This window comes from Crotalus tigris, unplaced genomic scaffold (genome assembly GCF_016545835.1).
Source record: "Crotalus tigris isolate CLP2741 ecotype Arizona unplaced genomic scaffold, ASM1654583v1 scf7180000018362.849699, whole genome shotgun sequence".
Classification (NCBI taxonomy): domain Eukaryota; kingdom Metazoa; phylum Chordata; class Lepidosauria; order Squamata; family Viperidae; genus Crotalus; species Crotalus tigris.
Window position 1 is genome coordinate 619750 of NW_024096965.1, and position 21540 is coordinate 641289.

Here is a 21540-nt window from a genome sequence, read left to right on the forward strand (position 1 = left end):
CACCTCCTTTGTGCTGGTTGGGGCTGCCACTCCGGGCGCCAGCGGTGGCTTAATGGACCTGTGCGAGCTGGCGGCGGCAGCAGGCGTGCCCACAGAGAGGGCTCTGAATGCTGCCTCTGGCATGTGTGCCATAGATTCGCCATCACTGAGCTATAAGAATCTTACTACAGGTAGTCCTTGACTTAGTTCATTTAGTGACCATTTGAAGTTACAACAGCACTGAAAACAGTGACTTATGACCATTTTTCACACCTATGACCGTTGCAGCATCCCCATGATCGTGTGATCAAAATTCAGTTGCCTGGCAACTGACTCATATTTATGACAGTTGCAGTATCCCAGGATCATGTAATCACCTTTTGCTATCTTCCGCAAGCAAAGTCAATGGGGAAGCCAGATTCAGTTAACAACCTTGTTACTAACTGACCAACTGCAGTGATTCACTCAACAACTGTGGCAAGAAAGGTCATTAAAATGGGGCAAAACTCACTTAACAAGTGTCTCTCTTAGCAACAGAAATGTTGGGCTCAGTTGTGGCCATAAGTCGAGGAGTATCTGTATAAAGTTTTATAACACTTGGAAAATGTAATGTTTTTTGCGTTCCAAAATCCATGTCAGTTGCAAAATAATAATCCCATAGTTTATCTTCAAATATATAATTTATTTGAAATATATAATTTACTATTTTGATATAATAATTGTGCATCCTCACATGTGTCTTGGCCTTTACACCTCACCTTTCCCAACCAAGTTGCATTCTGAGGTCTCAATACTAAAATCTCCAGCAGTACAAGCAGGAGTTTCGGTAGCCTGAGGAAAGATGGTTTGATATTACGTTAGACCAGGGGTGGCAAACCTATGGCACGCATGCCAGAGGCAGCACTCAGAGCCCTCCCTGTGGGCACGCACGCCATTGCCGCAGCCCCATTTCCACCCACAGCCCCCTCCTCATCCGCAGCCCCCCCAGAGGAGAGCCGTCCCTGGACACAGCCCGCGTGGAGCAGTGCAGCCAAGGACATGGCAGCCAGGCAGCAGGGACAAGACTGCGCCCTCACGCCCCATCGTGCGCAGATGATAGTGCAGGCGGAGGGCGTGGCTGCCATGGCGCTGCAGGGCTGCCTGGGCAATCTGCGGCAGGCTGTGGAGGCGGTGGATGGGCAGGCAGGGTAGAGGCAGAGCAGGGGGTTCAGGCAGGTGGGGGGCGGGGCGGTTTTGGGGCACTCGGTCTCTAAAAGGTTCGCCATCACTTTGTTAGACCAAGGCAATTTTAATTCTAAATAAGCTGTCACCAAAATCTAGGTTTTTGAACCAATTGCCGCTTAGTGTTGCTTTTACTGTGCAGCTGATGTTAACAACTAGCAAAATTAAACTCCACCTGTCATACAAGTGCCTGCCATTTCCCCCCTTCTGTTTTCCAAGGTTTGGACAGTTCATCGCTTCTACTTTGCCTACATTTGCAGTCTGTGAGAAATTTGTAGTCATGGAGATGAACAACGAAGAGAAGCTTGACACTGGTAAGTAGTTCCAGGTTCAAGGGCAAGAGTGCAGGAGAAGTTGAGATGTTATTTTTGCATTAGTATTTAACGCATGTTTTTTTTAAAGCTCATGCGTGCCATTCTCTAGTGTGCATTGAGCCTGGAATTACAGTCATAAGGTGTGCTAGTTGCTAAGCAGGTACTATATGACTGTACCCTATATTACAAACCTTTTTACACAAGTCAAAATTTACACTAAGTACAAAAATGCTGTAATACCCAAAGACTATTTACAGCTTAACTTGCTTAGATGTACATTGGTAGATTAGCTTACAGTTATTTTCTGCAGCATGTCCATATAAATTACAACACATATGATATAATGTGTGTATAATTCCAAAACGAATGTGTTAGTGATTTTTCTTTTTCTCTTTCTTAATCTATAATTGTTTCATCTTGTAAGCTTTAAAATTTAGAGCATTTTCAGCTCAAGGAACATTTCCTGTGCGATAAAATTGGGGAAGTATTTCTTAGCTAGATTTATTATGCGTTAATGTCCACTGGACAGTTTTAGAAAATAATCTTTGCATGGGTATTTAAAATTGTGTGTTTCAAAGCAATAATTTGTGTTTTAGGAACTGAGGAAGATTTTGGTGGACTCTTTTCTGCAAATCTTATTCTTCTGAGAAACAGATTGCTGGATATCCTGCTGAAGCTTATGTACACATCTAAAGAAAAAACAAGTGTCAATTTACAGTGAGTATACATAATGTAAATATTTTTTGGATAGATGTAATTGTAACAAAATCCAGGATGTTTCTACTTTTGTATCAACAGACATTAACAAATCTATGTGAGCAACTGTGCACATACTGAAATGGAGCAAAATTGAAAAACTGAAATGGAGATCTTATTAACCCCCTTTTTTTACTCTGAAAAATTGCTTGCTGTTCTTTGAGCTTGGTGGTTTTGAAGACATTTCATGACCACACTAAGTAACATCATCAGTGCTAGAAGGCAGTTGATCGGCTCTTACATACTAGTGGCTTGTCTATCAATGTTGATGGGAGTGTTCTTGGTGGTTACTTCACTAGTCTAGTGTTTACTGTTAGCTTGTTTGTCTACATTGATATTTCCTTGGTTGGGCTATTGTTTACTTCTTCATTGTTAGAATAGAATAGAATTAGAATAGAATAGAATTAGAATTAGAATAGAATAGAATGGAATAGAAAATGGAATAGAAAATGGAATAGAAAATGGAATGGAATAGAATAGAATAGAACAGAATAGAAAATGGAATGGAATGAAATAGAATAGAATAGAATAGAACAGAACAGAACAGAACAGAATAGAACAGAACAGAACAGAGCTGGAAGGGACCTTGGAGGTCTTCTAGTCCAGCCCCCTGCTCAAGCAGGAGAACCTATACTTAGTATTTGCTAATTCTGTGGATTCCCCTTAGGGCTTGTGAAGAGCTGGTCCGAACCCTGGGCTTTGATTGGATTGTACTATTTATGGAAGACCATCTGCATCCAGCTACAGTGACTGCAGCCATGAGAATTCTGGTGGTTTTGCTGAGCAACCCAACTATCCTCATCAAGTTCAAAGAAGGTCTCAGTGGTGGAGGCTGGCTGGAACAGACTGATTCTGTGTTGACTAATAAGATTGGAACCGTGCTTGGTATGAATCCCCACAAGTTACCATGTTATCAAATACAGTACAGGTAGTCCTCAATTTACAGCAGTTCATTTAGCGACCATTCAAAGTTACAACTGCATTGGAAAAAAGTGACTTATAACCATTTTTCACACTTATGACTTGCAGTATCCCCATGATCACATGATCAAAATTTGGACGCTTGGAAACTGGCATGTATTTACGTTGGTTGCAGTGTCCCAGGGTCAAGTGACCACCATTTGCAACCTTCTGACAAGCAAAGTCAGTGGGGGAAGCCAGATTCACTTAACAACTGTATTTACTAACTTAATAACTGCAGGGATTCACTTAACAACTGTGGCAAGAAAGGTTGTAAAATGAGGTAAAACTCACTTAACATATTGTATTGCTTGGCAGTGGAAATTTTGAGCTCAATTGTGGTTGTTAAAGTCAAGGACTACCTGTATAATAGAACTTGGACTAATCCATGAGGCTGAGCATTTAAAAAAAAACTTTTTTATATAGGAAATTGCCATTTTAACTATGCACCTAACAAAAGGTTGTATCAGAATTTAGAGGTTTGGGATCTTTTTGTTTTTCTAGGAGTATTGTGGCCATTATAAAGTTGATCTGATATTGGGAGAGTCATTTCTGACATATAAAATATTCCCAACTTGGAGATGGCTCCTGAACCAGTTAACTGAAGGAGCGTACACAGAAACTCTATGGCTAGATGAGCCAGCCTCGGAGATACTTTATGCCTAGTTTTCCGTTTCTTTAGAAAATATCTGTGGACAATTTCATGAATGCACAATTATTGACCAGTGAGAAAAAGCTAACTAAGCCACAACCTCTTTAACTGGCCTGTTTATATTCCATTTTCATCCAAAGAACATAAAACATAACTTTGTTCAGAGACTAGCTTATAACATTGTCAAATACAGAGTGTGTTGTTATGATCTCCCTTGTTAATTTAATGATAGAATGCCAAGGGAAAAACAACCAAGCCAGAATGCTAAGCCATTATGTTTACATATTTGAATAGGAGGTGACATATGTTCATTTATATGCAAGGGTTCCCCTTAAAGGCCATCCCAAATGAGTAATTAAGCTGATGTTATTGAACATCTGCTTGGGAGCAAGGACAACAGCTGCTCTTGTGATGTAAGAATTGGACTATACAGGAAATCCTAAAATGACAATCTTCAAAGTTAGCATTGCTTCCTTGTTCATTGTTCTAATAATGTGGATGTGCCTGATGAGCAATGCTGTAAACATGAGCTGCTAAGAGCATGTTCTGTAGAATTTTGAAAGTATATAGAGTTTTTAGCATAAAGGAAATATTTTTACTCTGAAACTAAAAATACTGTGGAGGATCAGCAGGATATTTCTAATACACTGTTGAGCAGAGCCATTTTTTTACATTAATACCTTTGTTTATTGAGAATTAACAGACATCACTAGCAGAGCTGAGATAGTGCACTTCTAAGGGTTTATTGCTAAAATCTGCTCTGAAATTAAGATGAAATTGGCTTATATTCAAGTACTGAAAGCTTCTGAAAATATAATTCCATGACTTTAGGTTTTTTTAAAAGTGCTGTTTCATTCATGCGTTTTTGCAAACAACAATATTTTAGTTTTTGTTTTTTCTTTCTATACTAACCCATTTGAGATCTTTGACAACTCCAAATTAAGAATATAGATACGTTTTCTTTAAGAAATGAAAGGGAATGAGAAAATATTTATTTGGGAGTGAAATGAAGAATTGTTTAATTGTTTAATGGTTGTGCTGGGCAATACTTTTGTTATTATTGAATGCCTGGGCGATTCCATTTATAACAACAACAACAACAACAACAACAACAATAATAATAAAGTTGGAAGGGACCTTGGAGGTCATTTAGTCCAACCCCCTACTCAGGCAGGAAACCCTATACCATTTCGGACAAAGAGCTGTCCAGTTTCTCCTTAAAAACTTCCAGTGTTGGAGCATTCACAACTTCTAGAGGCAAGTTGTTCCATTGGTTAATTGTTCTAACTGTCAGGAAAAGGCTCTTAATGGAGTTTACATAATGAAGGATGAAGCATATCAGTAAGCTTCACCCTTAAAATTGTTGGCTCTTTAGGCCAGCAACCTCCAAACTTGACAACTTTAAGACTGATGGATTTCAACTCCCAGAATTCCTCAACCCGTTTGGAGACCCCTGCTTTAGGCCAAGGTTTTGACTTGTTTTGAGTATTTTTCCCTTATGTGGCCTAGCACTCTTCCTAATCTCAAACATCCAGTTGAATAAAAATGACATTGAGAAAAATTGTTCTGTGAACAAGTATTTATTCACCATTACTGAGTGTAGCATTCAACTTGTTTTTCCAATAAGTGTTGATATTACACATCTAACTTTTCTTCTTTGTTTTCTGCTTAGGCTTTAATGTTGGCAGGAGTGCTGGTGGCCGATCAACTGTCAGGGAAATCAATCGAGATGCTTGTCATTTCCCAGGGTTCCCAGTTCTTCAGTCATTTCTACCTAAGCACACAAATGTGCCGGCGTTGTATTTCCTTCTCATGGCACTTTTCCTACAGCAGCCAGTCGCTGAACTGCCTGAAAATCTGCAACTCAGCACACCGGTCCCCATCAGTCGGTGCAACCAGGGTGGCCAGGTAGGAACTATGTAGCAAAATACCTACTGGATTCAGTGAGATGACTGGTAAAAGTGAGCGTTCAAATAAACTTTGTGTTCAACTGAATTGAATTGAGCTGAATTGAGCTGAGCTGAACTTTATTTGGCAAAGTGTGATTTGACACACAAGGAATTTCTCACTGGTACAAAAGCACTTAGGGTACATGCAAAGCATCAGAATAATAACCATAATATCAATAAAAGAGGGGAGTAAAGAAGATAATAAGGATAAATAATAATACTACAACCACACTACATGGCTAAATATACATAGACATTAGACAGTTAGGTGCTCAGCAGAGTGATGGCACAGGGTGGGGGGGGGAACTGTCCCTGCGTCTAGTTGTTTTGGCATTCAGTGTCCTATAGCGCCGCCCTGAGGGGAGGAGTTGAAACAGTGTATATCCAGGATGTGAAGGGTCTGCAAATATCTTCTCAGCCCTTCTTCTGACCCACACAATATACAGCTCTTCTGTGGAAGGAAGGCTGGTTGCAGTTATTCTTTATACAGTCTTAACTATCCATTGGAGTCTGTACTTGTCCTATTTGATTGCAGTACCAAACAGTAAAGCAGTTTATATTGAAGGATATAATTAAAAAATCTTCATTTGGGATCCAGCAGTAGCTGCCCTGTCTTATTCCTACAGGGTTTTCAAAATGTGCATCATATAACCAGAACCAAAATTAAAGATAATAGTCTGTATTCACACACAGCATGTCAGATTTACTTGAGCCTTTCCATTGAACCCAATAGAAATGTTAATGATTAACATGACCATTTCAGTACATGACCATTAAACAGGTATTCCTCGTTTAATTACAGTCGAGACCAGAATTTCTGTCTCTTAGTGATGTGGTCATAAAGCACAATGTCATGTGATCACATCACTTGGCAACTGCAATCAGGGCAGTCCCAGTTGCCTTAGTTGAGTGAGCATTGCAGGTCATTAAGTGAAGACCTCACAACTTCCTGCCAGCTTCCAATGAGCAAAGTCAATGGGGAAGCCAGCAGGAAGTTGCAAGTCGGACAACTTTCAAGCAGGTTGGTGGGCTGGTAACTTGTTGCTGCCATGTGAAGGAGGATACATGGGTGGCTGCAGTTGGCATGAGAGCAATTTTGGGCCTGGAGGTAGTTGTCAGGTCAGGGGAAAGGTGCAACTGGCCAGTGAGATGCAAACATGGCGGGGCCAGAAGTGGCTACTTCCAGGTGGGGAGGGTTGCGATTGTCTCTGTCGACTTCCCCATTGACTTTGAGAAGGCAGCAGGGAAAGTCACAAATGGCAACCATATGACTGCAGGACACCGCAACCATTGTAAGTGCAATTGGTTTTTAAGCAGCCAGATAGCAATCATGTGACCACGTGTGATAGCCAACACTTCAAAGACCAGTCAAATGCACAACTTGTTCCGCATCATTTCAATTTCAAGTGGCCACTGAACAAAGTGGTTGCTAAGCAAGGATTACCTGTATATAGTTTATTATTAAAGATGTATATTTTAAAAGCATTAAAATTTGACTCCAGGCTTCAAAATTCATATAATTGTTTGTGTAAATCCTGCTACAAGAAACGTAAAAACATCTCTGTTACACACAAGAATTAAGAGGGAAAAGTTGTATCGCTTCTTTAAAATGGAAGCATTACTGAAGGATGACCAGGAATTGTCTGGTAAATGACACCAGGGAGTCTGAATATCAAGTGGTGTTTGCTTGCTTTTCAAATTGAAGAGTAATTGTAGCATGCCTCTTAATGGATTTTTGTACCTCTTTTGTGAAAAATTGCTTATTCTTTGCGGATATCTATATGACCTAAATCTTCCACAATCTTTAGACAGATACAGCATGTGTGCTTCCTTGATCAACTGCCTTTTTGGGGGTGGGAGTGTCTATTTTAAAACATTGTTGAATAAATAAGATATGATGAATTGCTTAATAAAAATTGGTATAGGTTCTGGTGGATTAAGTATCTCTCATTGGTTGAGTTACACAAATAACTCTAAAGTACCGAGCTGTAGAACGGCAAGCTTTGCATTGCAATAATTTATAGATTGCTTATAAATGAACATAAAATAATGTATTTGTATTTTTTTTTCTCCTTCTCTGCTGAAGTTTGACTTAGATTCAATTTGGACGTTCATATTTGGTGTTCCTGCCTCAAGTGGCACCGTGGTTGCTTCAATTCACAGTGTTTGCACAGAAGCTGCATTTTTACTGCTGGGAATGCTGAGGAGCATGCTAAATTCAGTAAGTATAGCATCTCTCTGAATACCCATGAGAAATTGAGTTATTTCACCTGTCCATTTTATCATTTTGTTCATAAAACTCTAAGAAAGGATTACTTGAAAGTCCGAGGTATTTTATGCCAGGGTGTCCACCGTGACAACTTCAAGACCTGTGGACTTCAGCTCCCAGAATTCCCCCAGCTGGCATGGGGAATTAAAGCATGGCTGACTGGGGAATTCTGGGAGATGAAGTCCACAAGTCTTAAAGTTGTACACCTCTGTTTTAGGCAATAAGTAAAAACAAGAGAGTGTCGTATGTTAAAAGTATTGGTCTAGGATAGAGGAGAATACGGTTCAAGTTTACCTTCAGACATGCATTGATTTTCTTTCTCTCAACCCAACCTGACTCACAAGGAAATCTCTTTTAAGTTGATGATTTTTTTTTTTTTTTGCTCCTGGATAGATGGATGGATAGATGGGCAGACAGATGTAAATACAAGTGGTTCCCTTTTCTTTATTTTTTTTTTAAAACTCCACCACTTTTAAAAAAGTGATTGTCATACCTTTTTACCTATTTGCCACCCCAAGTGTTTCCTTGATTTCATGTGTGTTTAGTATTAATAATTAAATATGTTGATATGGTCAAGTAATTATTTATTTATTAAATTTATTGGCCACCCATCCTGCCACAGGGGTTAACTAATCAATAGCGTTATTGCATTGTATTATATTATTAACAATGAACTTTTATGAGATATTTTCTTTAAACAACATAAGCCTATGGCAACACAGTCTATAAAATTCCATTTCCACAGTCTAGTAAACTAGAGCACTGCTTGGTAAAGCCAACATCAGTAACTCTTTCGCTGGGAATTACAAAGATCTTGTTGCAAAATAGAAGCAGCTTTGTGCTTAGAGAAGTGGTACATATTATGAAAAAGGTCATCCTTTCTTGTGCAATAAATAATGCTGTACAACTAACAAGAAACTAGTTTGGTGCAGTACAGTGTTTCTCAACCTTGACAATTTTAAGGCATGTGGACTTCAACTCCCAGAATTCCACAGCCAGCATTGCTGGCTGTGGAATTCTGGGAGTTGAAGTCCACATGCCTTAAAATTGTCAAGGTTGAGAAACACTGGTGTAGTACTTAAGGTGCTGGCCTAGAAATCAGGAGAGTGTGAGGTCTAGTCCCCCCTTACGCCTGAAAGCCAGCTGGGTGACTTTGGGCCAATCAGTTTCTCTCAGCTCACCTCACTTCATTAGAGAAGGAAGGAGTATGAGGTATGTTCACCACCTTGAGTTATTTATAAAAAAATAATAAAAGCAGGATAAAAATCTAAAACAAAAAAAATGTTTATCCATCCATACATATGTAGTGAGTGGAACGATATTGTTGGCTCTGCACTTGAATGAAGATGAAAGTTACCAGATGGCCTTGATCCAAGCTGATTTTCTTTATAATGTGCCCCACAATGAATAAAACATGTGATGTCACATATTAATATATGTCTGTCTGTCTCTCCCCCCACTCCCCATTCTATAGTTAATAATACATAGGGTCAATTCCTCAGTAAATTTTACTATTAGAGATGCAACTCTAGTAAATACAGTTGTGTCTTCACTAATGCAGTTCTGCTTTAGATAATGCACGGCATTGTTATTTTACATTATTTCATCTAATGTTTCTAATGTTTTCTTGCACTGCAGCCTTGGCAGTCAGAGGAAGAAGGCTCTTGGCTTCGTGAATATCCAGTCACCTTGATGCAGTTCTTTCGATACTTATATCACAATGTTCCAGATTTAGCTTCAATGTGGATGAGCCCAGATTTTCTTTGTGCACTGGCAGCTACTGTGTTCCCTTTCAACATTCGGCCATATTCAGAAATGGTAGGAAACAAAAGAATCGCTTCCAAAGAAACAAAAAAAAAAAAACCCAACCCCAAACCTTTAATTATTTGGTATCTATTATCTGGAAATTGAACTGAGTGTTTAGTTAGCAAACATAAGTAGAATTGAATAGAAAGATTCACCAGCAGGAAAATTACTGAGAGCTGTCTCTGCTGTAAGTACCAGCTGATTATTCATGCAAAGATGATTTCTAATTTTTGAAACTTGCTTAATGTTATAGGTGCCTAAAATCCAATTCAGCACAAAGTCTTACATGAGGAAAAACTTGAAATTTTGGCAAGCTGCAGCCAGCTGGAGAGGTCCAAATATTAGAGTATTATACATGTTTGTGTTTAAGAGGCTAAAGGGGAGAAAAACATTATTTTCACTGCTGTTAGAGAGCCTTTGAGAGCTTTGCAAAATCTCATACACGGATTAATACCGTCAGATTCAAGAGGCTTTACAGTTCTCACAAGGGAATTAACACTTGACACGACTTTAACCTTTATAGTCTACACAGCCTTGAGAGTGAAGGTTTAAGCACATATCTTTGAGTTTTTTTGCACCATATGGACAACATTCTTTGTGGATAATTACACTGCTTTCATTATGTCCTTTCCAGAATCTTCTTAGCTTGTAATTAGGAATTTAATCTGCTTATTATCATGCATAAAGTTTGCTTAATGGAGTATTTTCCTTGGGTAGCTTTCTACTAAGTCTCTTTCTATCTGTATCATATTCTCTAGATGCATGGTTTTATGATAGCAAATTTTCTAAAGCTCAAATTAGAGTCACTGTACCCTGTCGCATGTCTCTTTATGGAAGGAGGAAGGACAGAGCAGTTGTCTAAATCATTTGTGACAATAGACAGCTTGTAGGCCTTCTTAGCACCATCTGCTGTTCTAGGCTCAATGACAAAGGGTGGTTTTATGCTGTATCATTTACTTGGACCACAGGATGTCTCTGTCTTCCAAGAATTTATTTACTTTCATTGCAGTAAATAAATTAAGATTACCTTTAATTGCATGTTTAGGGGCAATTGTAATACAGGTAGTCTTTGACTCGCAACTGGGACCAGAATTTCCATTGCTATGCAAAGCGGTTGTTAACTGAATTGTGCCTATTTTTTTCAACTTTCCAACAGTTTGGAATTCTCATGCCCATCCTTCAAGTATTTTTGCAAGGTTGTCTCTGTTTAACTTCCTAGATCCACCCAGATTAGTTAGGAGCTACTACAGATGGCCCTCAATTTACAACCACGATTGAGCCCAAATGTTCCTTTGCTAAGAGAGACAGTTGTTAAGTAAGTTTTAGCCCCATTTTACGACTTTTCTTCCCTCAGTTGTTAAGCGAATCATTGCAGTTATTAAGTTAGTAACATGGTTGTTAAGTGAATCTGGCTTCTGCAACCGTCATAGATATGAGTCAGTTGCCAAGTGTCTGAATTTTGATCTTGTGGTCATGGGGATGCTGCAGTGGTCATAAGTGTGAAAAAATGGTCATAAGTCACTTTTTTTTCCAGTGGTGCTATAACTTCAAACAGTCACTAGACCAGGGGTAGACAACCTCGGCTCTTTTATGACTCATGGACTTCAACTCCCAGAAATCTGGGAGTTGAAGTCCATGAATCATAAAAAAGCCGATGTTGCATTAGACAAATGATTGTAAGTCACGGGCTCCTGAGATGCTAAAATAAATAACTGCAATCCATCTCACACTGTTGTCCAAAATTAACAACTGATTCACAGACAACTGATTTCTTTTTCAAAAATAGGTTACCGATTTGGACGACGATGCTGGATCTCCAGCCGAAGAGTTCAAAGCATTTGCCTCTGATACGGGGATGAACCGGAGCCAATCAGAGTATTGCAACGTAGGGTCTAAGACTTTTTTAACCAACCATCCTGCAAAGAAGTTTGTGTTTGACTTTATGCGTGTGCTGATAATAGATAATCTCTGCCTTACACCTGCAAGCAAACAAACTCCTTTAATAGATCTTCTTCTGGAGGTAAATTTAGTATTTTATCGTTGTTTCTTAAAACAAAACGAAAAGTTACACTGGATATTTTCAGTATTCTATTGCTAGTTAATGGGCGTTGCATATCACAGTGGTTCTCAACCTGTGATCTATGGACCCCTGGGGGGGGGGCGCGATGTTATCACATGGGTTCCACAAAGGCTTGAAGGAATGTTATGATTTAAATCTTGAGTTAAGTCTTGGGGAGGGAGGTCTGTGGCCATGGTTCATGGCCACAAAATGTATTTAAAGGGAGTCCGTGGTAAAGAAAAGGTTGAGAACCACTGACATATCAGAATAATTTTGAGAGTCATTACCTTGCAGTGCTTTGCACCTTAAGAAGGCTAGTTGGTTTCACTCCATCTCCTCAGAAAGATTTTTATGCCAAATTCCTAAGGGCAGTCCTATTTGTATATGTCATCTCTGATTTTCTAAGCTATCTTCTAGTTAGGAAAAAAAGGGAGGGGGACTTTTTAGAGAATCATTTTTCCATGTTTGTCAACTTTAACTCATTCAGGCGGGAAGCCGCTCACAAAAGTGAAAGACACAATTGGGGTGAGAATAATGTACCAAAGAATCTTCCCCCTTGCTCTTTGTCCCAATTCCTACTTATAAGGGAAAGGTTTGCAGAAAGAAACCAGAAAATATATATAAATGTTATGGCGGGGGGGGGGGAGAAAGCCGTTTTAAATAAGGAAGATAGAAGTTCAGAAATAGATGCCACAAGGTATCTTTCATTGCACAGTTACAGTGATCTTTGGGCTTTTGGCTGCAAGAATGCAAGGGAGCCCTGCACAAAACAAAGGCATTGGTTGTGTACTCCCAGAACTGTTACATAGAGGCAATATAAACCAAACAAGACTGGAATGTAGCATCTGATAATACAGTGGGATGACCTTATTGTGATCTGAGCCAGTGCCTTTAAACCCACATTTCTATAAATGCTCCAAGCCCCTTCTCTTCTACTGATGCTAGTACCTTCTAATATAAGCAATGTGGTGGATCATATTCCTGTAGTATCTTCTTTTATATCAAGGAATGAGCAACAATCTGGTTTCTGTTATCTATCTCCTTCCCCTTCAAGGTCCACAAGCAGTTTTCATTTATCTGCTCTGTCTAATATACATTTCAAAACTATAAGGAAAGAGAAGAGAATTACTTGCCCTCTATATTGGCATGAATTGCGTTCTCAAGTGATCTCTGTTGCACTCATTCACTTTGCCTACAGTGGAAGATAATCTGCTGAAAGTTGTTTTAAAGAACTTGCCCTTCCTGTGGATTTAGAGCCAGGGTGAGGAACTATGGCCCTTTTGGGACTTGTGGACTTCAACTCCCAGAATTCCTGAGCCAGCCTAGTCATAAAGGTTCATAGTTCACCACTTCTGATTTAGAGTAATCTGCCCCCACCCATCTCCCAAAAAATAGAGATGGCATCTCTTCGAAAAATATAATCAGTTTTATTTTTGTTGCTCAGTAAATATTTTTTTTCTGCATGGAAAAACTTAAAAAAGACATATGGGCTTCCCAGTAATTTATACTTGGGGCATTTGTTAATTTCTGAGGGGAAAAATTAATACTTTAATATTCACCTTTACACTAAATATATTGAATGGAAAGTTTTATTTGCGTCAAGTGCCAGACAGTACAATATTTAATGTGTCTAATATTTTCCAGAATTCACAGTAACATTTCAGAATAGCTTCCTCTGATGACATCTTATTATTTTTATTTTGTATTTCTAGGCATCTCCAGAAAGATCAACAAGGGCTCAACAAAAAGAATTTCAGACTTATATTTTGGATAGTGTTATGGACCACTTGCTTGCAGCTGATGTTTTATTGGGTAAAGATTTGTTTACATGCTTTTATCTCTAATGCACCTTCTTCAAATCCTCAGAAGAATACAACTGATGAAATTGTTGTAAATATAAAATGTTGTTTCTACACATCAATTAAAATTATGAATTACTCTAGTTGAGAATGATCCATTAAAACAAAAGCAGTTGTTCTACAAGCTTAAGAGTTCTGATATTGCATAATGGTACTGTGTAATGTAATATTTCTATGGAGAAATTATTTTCTGGTATTGATGTTAGTTTTATAGAATGCCCTTATATGCTCTGTTCTATGGAAGGTGGAATTGGGGAATTATTAAATTTTTGTAAGTATTCATTTTGGGAATGAAATTCTTCTGCTGTTTTCCTTGTGTAGGTGAGGATGCATCTTTGCCTATCACCAGTGGAGGAAGCTACCAGGTGCTTGTAAACAATGTATTCTATTTCACGCAGCGTGTGGTAGATAAACTTTGGCAAGGGATGTTCAACAAGGAATCCAAGTTACTTATAGATTTCACACTCCAATTAATTGCACAGGTATGCTCACATGATTTTGTGTTTAAATAAAAATTTCTTTTGCTATGTAGACAGACGATACTTCCTATGTTTGTTTTCCTTTAAATATGTCTTTCCATAAAACATTTAGTAAAGATAGAAAAATTTATACACTCTGAAGAGAAACCTTTATGCTTTCCCTTCTCATGTTTAATAATAATAATAATAATACCTTTGGAAGGGACCTTGGAGGTCATCTAGTCCAACCCCCTATTGTTTCACTGAGTCAAAGTTATAGTAGTCGAATTGCTTTTTCACAACTTGGAAATGATCTCCTCTTAAAACCAATTGTCTCCTCCTAACTCAGTTGAATTGTCACAAGCAGCAATTTCTGTTGTTAAAGTCAGATCTTGTATCTGGCAATCACATTAGAGCAACAGGGGCAACTATTGCCCATCCTATAAAGCTTCTAAACAGTTGTGGCTTTCTTTAGATAGATGTGCTGGGGGGGGGGGAGTATGTTCTGCAGGTCTATCAAAAGTTTCATCCTATTTTAACTTATTTTCTCTTTCACAGGAAACAGTAAAAATGTGATTTTGCCAAGACCATTTAATGAATACCTTTAATAACAAGAGGCAGTGTTAGCAATAATTTAGTCTAATTTCTAAGATAATGGAACCTTATAATTTAGTAGAGGAAATTACTGCTAAAAAAATCTGCTTGAAAATACAAATAAAAGTGCACAATACTGTTAACGTTTTCTCTCTTTAAAATGTTTATTTGTGTGTTGTTGTTTTTTTAAGTCAAAAAGAAGATCTCAGGGATTATCCCTGGATGCTATTTATCACTGCCTGAACAGGACCATCTTGTACCAATTCTCAAGGCCACATAAAACGGTTCCCCAGCAAGTTGCTCTTCTTGACTCTCTAAGGATGCTGACTGTGAACCGAACCCTGATCCTAAGTCCCGCAAATCACGACCAAGAATTCATCAGCTGTCTGGCTCATTGCTTGATTAATCTTTATGCAGGAAGGTTAGTGTCCCAGCATGTATGCTTTGCACTTTTCTAGATTTAATAAAGGGTTTACATTGTGTAATCATCTTGAACAGGGGTTCTCAACCTTGGCAACTTTAAGACTTGTGGACTTCAACTCCCAGAATTCCTCAGCCAGCAAAGAAATTCTGGGAGTTGAAGTCCACAAGTCTTAAAGTTGCCAAGGTTGAGAACCCCTGGTCAAGATGATCAACATTAAGTTTTTTTTTTATAGCTGCGATTTATAAATCATAGCTCATATTTCTGATATTTGGGAAGGCAAAGTAGAGCAACCAATTCCTTGTAGAAATAGAGTTTTAATTCTGAAACGGCAACTGGAAATTAGATATCAACAGTAAAAAGACAATCACAAGCAGATTTTGTTGATATCTTTATATAGTATCAGTTTGGATGCTGTGTCAGGTACCAGTTTTTCGTATATTCCCAAATGCTTCAGATACCAGCTTCTAAATACTGAAATAATGCAGATGTATTGAGTTTGCAGAAGTGACAGAACTTCTGATCATAATTTGCCAAAGAAGCACATTATTAATACTTTTTCATCTGCTTCATATATAAAATATAATGTTTTCTGCAGATGCTAATTCCAGAGCTGGTTTTTTGGAAGTAGTAATATAGATAATTCTGAACCTTTTGTGATGATATATAACAATAATTTGTTCAGTTTGTTTGATCTAATGCAGAGGTAGGCAACCTTGGCTCTTTTATGACTCGTGGCTGGCTCAGGAATTCTGGAGTTGAAGTCCATGAGTCATAAAAGAGCCAAGGTTGCCTATCCCTGGTCTAGTAGTTAAGACAGCCAGCTAGAAAATTGGAAACCGTGAGTTCTAGGCCCGCCTTAGCCATAAAAGCTAACTGAATGATTTTGGGCCAGTCACTCTCTCTCAGCCCAATCCATCTCACAGGGTTGTCATTGTAGGAAAAAGAAGAAGAGTAAGGTGTGTTGGATACGTTCACTGCTTTGAATTATTTGTAAAAATGATAAAAGAGAAATACAAACGAATACAATAAAATAAATAAAATAATCTTAAACTACAGTTTGAAAATAGAACTTCATGTGTTACAGTAGTCTCTCCAATCAGTGAACTATCATTAATGTAATATTTTTAATTCAGCACTTGCCCACATGAGACATTTGCTAGGCCAGTGATGGCGAACCTTTTAGAGCCCGAGTGCCCAAACTGCAACCCAAAACCCACTTATTTATCGCCAGGTGCCAGGTGGTCGTGGCCCACTGGGTGGGCATGGCTATGGTCATGGCAGACTGGGTGGGTGTGGCCAAGGTGGGCGTGGTCACCTCGATGTTGCTCATGGGGAAGGACGCCTGTGGGGGCCGTCAGGGTTAGGGGAGATCCAGGGGGTCTCTGGCAGGTGGGAGGTGGGCAGGAGGCTCGTCCTGCGGGGTGAGGCGAGGCAGGGCGGGTGTGCCATTGCTGCAGGGCAAGGGGGGGGCGGGGCGGCTGCTGCCTGTCACCATTGGCCCCCGCACATAGAGGCCAGCGAGCACATGGGGGCCGACAGTATCCGTCAGCAGCCACAGCCTGCCGGCCCCTCAATCAGCGCATTCTGGGGCTCCACAGCCCACCGCCAGCAGTTCAGAGAAGCCACCTCTGAGCTGGACAGCCGGCCAACAGCTGAAAAGGCAATGCAGTGGATTGTGGCCAGGAAAAGGAGACCATGCGAGGTTAGGCTGGATGGGATGGGGTGGAGGGAAACCAGCCATACTGGGATGCATCCGGCCATGTGGGACCTCAGCGAGTTAGCGGGCAGCTGGTTGAATAGTTGCCATCTCAGGCATGGCGCATGTCCCCACAGAAAGGGTTCTGAGTGCCGCCTCTGGCCCGCGTGCCATAGGTTCACCACCACTGTGCTAGGCTGTTACCTTTTAATAATCCTAGACAGTTCACTGTTACAGCTTTCTCACTATGAGCTTCTTGTGATCTTCAGCAAATATGATAACTGTGTGTGTATTTATAAATTCAGAAAACTGTCTGTTTATATCAGGACCAGCTCTCCTTCCCCCCCACAGCTTTTCTAAAGCAAATATCCCTCCTTCGCATCTAACCTTATTGGATGGTGTTTACAGCAGCTTAGAGGGCTTTGGTCTGGAAGCAGAGGCCAGAATGACCACATGGCATATCATGATACCTTCCGATGTTGAGCCCGATGGAGTCTACAGTCAAGATGTTGGTGAAGGTAACGAGACACTGTGAAGCAGTTAGCACATTAGGCTGAAATAGGAGTTAATGTTGCTTGTTGTGCTTCTCCCCTTTCCCAATTCTTTCCCTGATCTTTTAGCTACTTGTTAGAGAGTCAGTGGGGAACTATTTTCCAGTGGCTATGAAGAACACCTTGGAAATGCTAAACAGACTCCAGTTCACTGGATTGAAATTTAGGCTACAAGAGGCCTAACTGACAGCAAACAGTTTGAGAGTGTAAGATGGGGAAATGAACTGATGATAGGCTGCCTATCCACTTTAAATAGACCCTGCTAAGCTGCGGTCAGGAATGCATTAGAATTAGACATAAATCTCTGTCACTCAGTGAAATCTGTAAAAGCAGCAGACAAGCAAAAAGCATCTTGGTGAACAATAGCATTTTAGCTGCTGCTAGACACGTGGAAAACTCAGTGCCGACACTTGGCTGATCAGAGACGTGATTCCGTACTTGTTGTGGTTCCGGCTAATGAAACATTCCAAAGAACTTCCAGGCATTTATTTTCCTAAAAGTCTTTTATTGTTACAAAATGTCCGGCACAGGCACAAGGGAGGGATGCTAGGATCTAAGTTCTCTTCCTCTGAGCAGTTAAATTATCAGCATGTTCCCTCCCTAACTTAGCCCTCATATCTCACATTATCCAATTAGTATGAAGGTCAAATGTTTTCTTCCTCTTTCTTTCCCGGGCTTTACCCCCAGCCCCCCCTTCTGCTCTGTATTAACCCCATAATTACTAGACAATTCTACATATTGTCAAAAGCTAGAATATACAGTATTTGCAGCGTTGACACTTAGGATTTTTCTAACAGTGATGCGATCCCTTGAATCCCTATGTGTGGAATGGTGCATTCCCATTACATTTGAGTGGCTGGTTGTTTACCTAAAGCAGGGGTAGGCAACCTTGGCTCTTTTATGACTCATGGACTTAAACTCCCAGAATTCCTGAGCCAGCATGGCTCAGCTTAGAAACCTCTCCCTTTCCCCTCAGCATGGCTGGCTCAGGAATTCTGGGAGTTGAAGTCCACGAGTCGTAAAAGAGCCAAGGTTGCCTACCCCTGACCTAAGGAAAAGGTAATCTGTCAAATATTCAAGAACAGGTAATCCTCGAATTACGACCATTCATTTAGCGACTGTTCAAAGTTATAGCAACACTGAAAAACATGATTTACACGTGGTCCTTGCACTTACAACTACCACAGCATCCCCATGGTCACGGGATCAAAATTTGGGCATTTTGCAGTTGGCAGTGCCCCAGGGTCACACGATGCCATTTGTGAGCTTCCCAAACAGCTTCCAACAAGCAGTCAGTGATGGGAGCTGGATTCATTTAACAACACGATTCACATAATAGGTGCAGTGATTCACTTAACAACCATGGCAAAAAAACAGGTTGTAAAATTGGACATCACTCACTTAACAACCGCCTTGCTTAGCAGTGGAAATTCTGGTCCCAATTGTGGCTGTAATTCGAGGACTATCTGTACTAAGCTTTATATGACTCCAAAATTAGAGCTGAAAAAAGGCAGTCCTTTCTATAGGAAACTATTGAGTTAAACCATAAGCTTATAAAAATTGCATGTTACCATCTTTACTTTACATTAGTATCTTGCCATAAGATGGCATGGCAAGTCTCTGGCGTTAAAATTGATTGCTTTTCAAATAAACATTATGATACTACAGATAATTCCATGGATCATGTTGGCACTAATCTCTGCAAATTGTACAGCATTAACGCTAAAATAATGCTTAGATATTATATTTATTACATTTAACTCTCAGCAATTTTTCAGTGTCACGGTTCTGATCGTTGATCATAATTTTGTTACGTTCACGTGTATATATAGGTCGCCAACTTCTCCTTAAAGCTGTGAATCGTGTGTGGACAGAGTTGATCTACAGCAAGAAGCAGATTTTGGAAGAGGCCTTCAAAGTATCCCTTCCAGTCAATGACAGAGGCCATGTGGATATTGCAGTTACAAAGTCTCTTATTGAAGAAGCCAGTTTAAAATGTTGGCAGAATCATTTAGGTAAGAGCAAGGGAAAAGATCCAATGTTCCGATTTAGAACTTAGGATATAATGTGTTCTATGAAATGACGTTCAAAATGTTTTGAACTTAAAACATTTTATACTTGAAATGCCTCCAGAATATTCTGAATAGCCCATTTAGATTTTGAAACAATGACTTTGAACTTGAAATTGAGTGCTTTGAATTCAACATTTTTTTTAAATCAAACACACTCATAGTTCTAAGTGACCCCCCCAGCTCAACATTCTCCACATCTGTTGATTAACATTTTGAGAACATGGATGAAATATCTGGTGAAATTATTGAATTATTGAAACCAAACTTCAAGATCTATGTGCTTATGTTTGGGACTTATATTTGGGTCTTATAAGCGAGTAGATCCCTGAGGTTTTGTGGAAACAAAACTTCATTGGAAGCTTTGCAAAGTCCTAATACTTTGTAGGAGGACATTATATGGATTATATTATATTGTAATGATATATGGTAACGGTATATGGGGAGTTGTAAAGTAGAACTATTGCATTTTGATCAACTGTTTTATCTTCTAGCTCATGAAAAGAAGTGCATCAGTAGAGGAGAAGCTTTGATTCCAGCAACTCAATCAAAGCTATCTCGAGTCAGCAGTGGTTTTGGCCTCTCCAAGCTAACCGGATCAAGAAGAAATAGAAAAGAAAGTGGACTTAGTAAACATAATCTATCCACACAGGTATCTTACAGAATTAAAAGGCAAAGCAAATTCAAAATTAAACTAAACTGTTGCCTCTTACTCATTTAGCAACTTGTTCTGTGTTTTAACATCACTTCATAACTTGTTCATTTTGCTTCAGTGTATTCTGATGATATCCAGGACTGGCAATTTATAATCCTTCACATATTTTTGGACTTTATCTCAGTCATCTCAGACTATTGTTCTTTGTGGCTGTGGCTGATGAGCACTGGAGTCTGCTGGCATCTGAGGAGCTATTCTCTTCATTCTTGCCTTAATAAAGAGGTGAGGAACTATGGCCCTTTTATGTCTTGTGGACTACAACTCCCAGAATTCCTGAGCCAGCATGTCTGGCTCAGGAATTCTGAGAGTTGAAGTCCACAAGTCATAAAAAGGCCATAGTTCCCCACCCCTGCCTTAGAATGACAATCTAAATCTCATGAACTTGGATGACGATGCTGTTTAAGTTTTTTCCACTCTAGGTCTTTACATAAATCACCAATTCTGCATTGCAGAGTCCACTGAAATAAAATAAATGAGTTTTTTTTCCATTAAGTCAATTGAATAGGAATAAGTAGTCTTTATATAGCAGAAATTAACAATTTGTTTGCCAAATTTCCATTAAAAAGTAACAACCCTTTGTTGTTATTTTTCAGTACTATTCTTTATATTTTCAAGAATGGACCTTCTTCTGTCTACAATAATATTTTTATTCTTACCATTAGGAGATTTCTCAGTGGATGTTTACTCACATTGCTGTGGTTAGAGACTTGGTAGACATGCAGTATAAAGAATATCAAGAGGTAAGTGAAATTAATATCTGCCCTTCTCATTCTTCTGAACTGAGGGAGGCAAGACATGTAGCCCTAGCATGCATTTTAAGTAGAATGATATGCCGCATACAAATCTAATCCCAAAGGTGCTTTTTCAAAAGGCAACTAGACTTTCTTTGTTTTGCTTGAAGACATTTTGCTTCTCATCCAAGAAGTTTCTTCAGCTTCTTCTGAAGAACTGAAGAAGAAGCTTCTTTCAGTTCTGAAAAAAAAAGCACCTTTGGGACAACCATGACCTGGATAACTGAGAATCTCCATAGACATTGTCAAATCTAATAGTAAAAGCTCCTTCAAGAATAGATCCTAGTGTCAAAGTTCCAATAGACAAGACCAAACAAATCAGAACTCCGAGGCTTGAAACTTCCTCAAAGACCATGTTTATTGGTTACATAGTATCGGCACAATCAAAAGTGAAACCAAGTCTGAAGTCCCCTCCAAA

The 21540-nt window shown here is 39.3% G+C and overlaps 1 protein-coding gene across 8 annotated transcripts in view; it reads left to right on the forward strand.

Moving 5' to 3' along the window:
- The window catches only part of WDFY3 (WD repeat and FYVE domain containing 3), a 176677-nt gene that overhangs the window by 119176 nt on the left and 35961 nt on the right, over window positions 1–21540 (forward strand). For 4 of the 8 annotated variants that reach the window (XM_039350899.1, XM_039350896.1, XM_039350897.1 and 1 more), the window contains 14 exons: window positions 1420–1514; window positions 2111–2231; window positions 2938–3155; window positions 5555–5790; window positions 7918–8052; window positions 9739–9918; window positions 11693–11926; window positions 13678–13777; window positions 14146–14306; window positions 15068–15297; window positions 17348–17514; window positions 19380–19562; window positions 20111–20268; window positions 20994–21071. In XM_039350899.1, the coding sequence (XP_039206833.1) occupies window positions 1420–1514; window positions 2111–2231; window positions 2938–3155; window positions 5555–5790; window positions 7918–8052; window positions 9739–9918; window positions 11693–11926; window positions 13678–13777; window positions 14146–14306; window positions 15068–15297; window positions 17348–17514; window positions 19380–19562; window positions 20111–20268; window positions 20994–21071 (2296 nt within the window). The remainder of the gene's footprint in view (window positions 1–1419; window positions 1515–2110; window positions 2232–2937; window positions 3156–5554; window positions 5791–7917; window positions 8053–9738; window positions 9919–11692; window positions 11927–13677; window positions 13778–14145; window positions 14307–15067; window positions 15298–17347; window positions 17515–19379; window positions 19563–20110; window positions 20269–20993; window positions 21072–21540) is intronic. The other 4 variants (XM_039350898.1, XM_039350903.1, XM_039350900.1 and 1 more) reach the window with 2 other exon arrangements.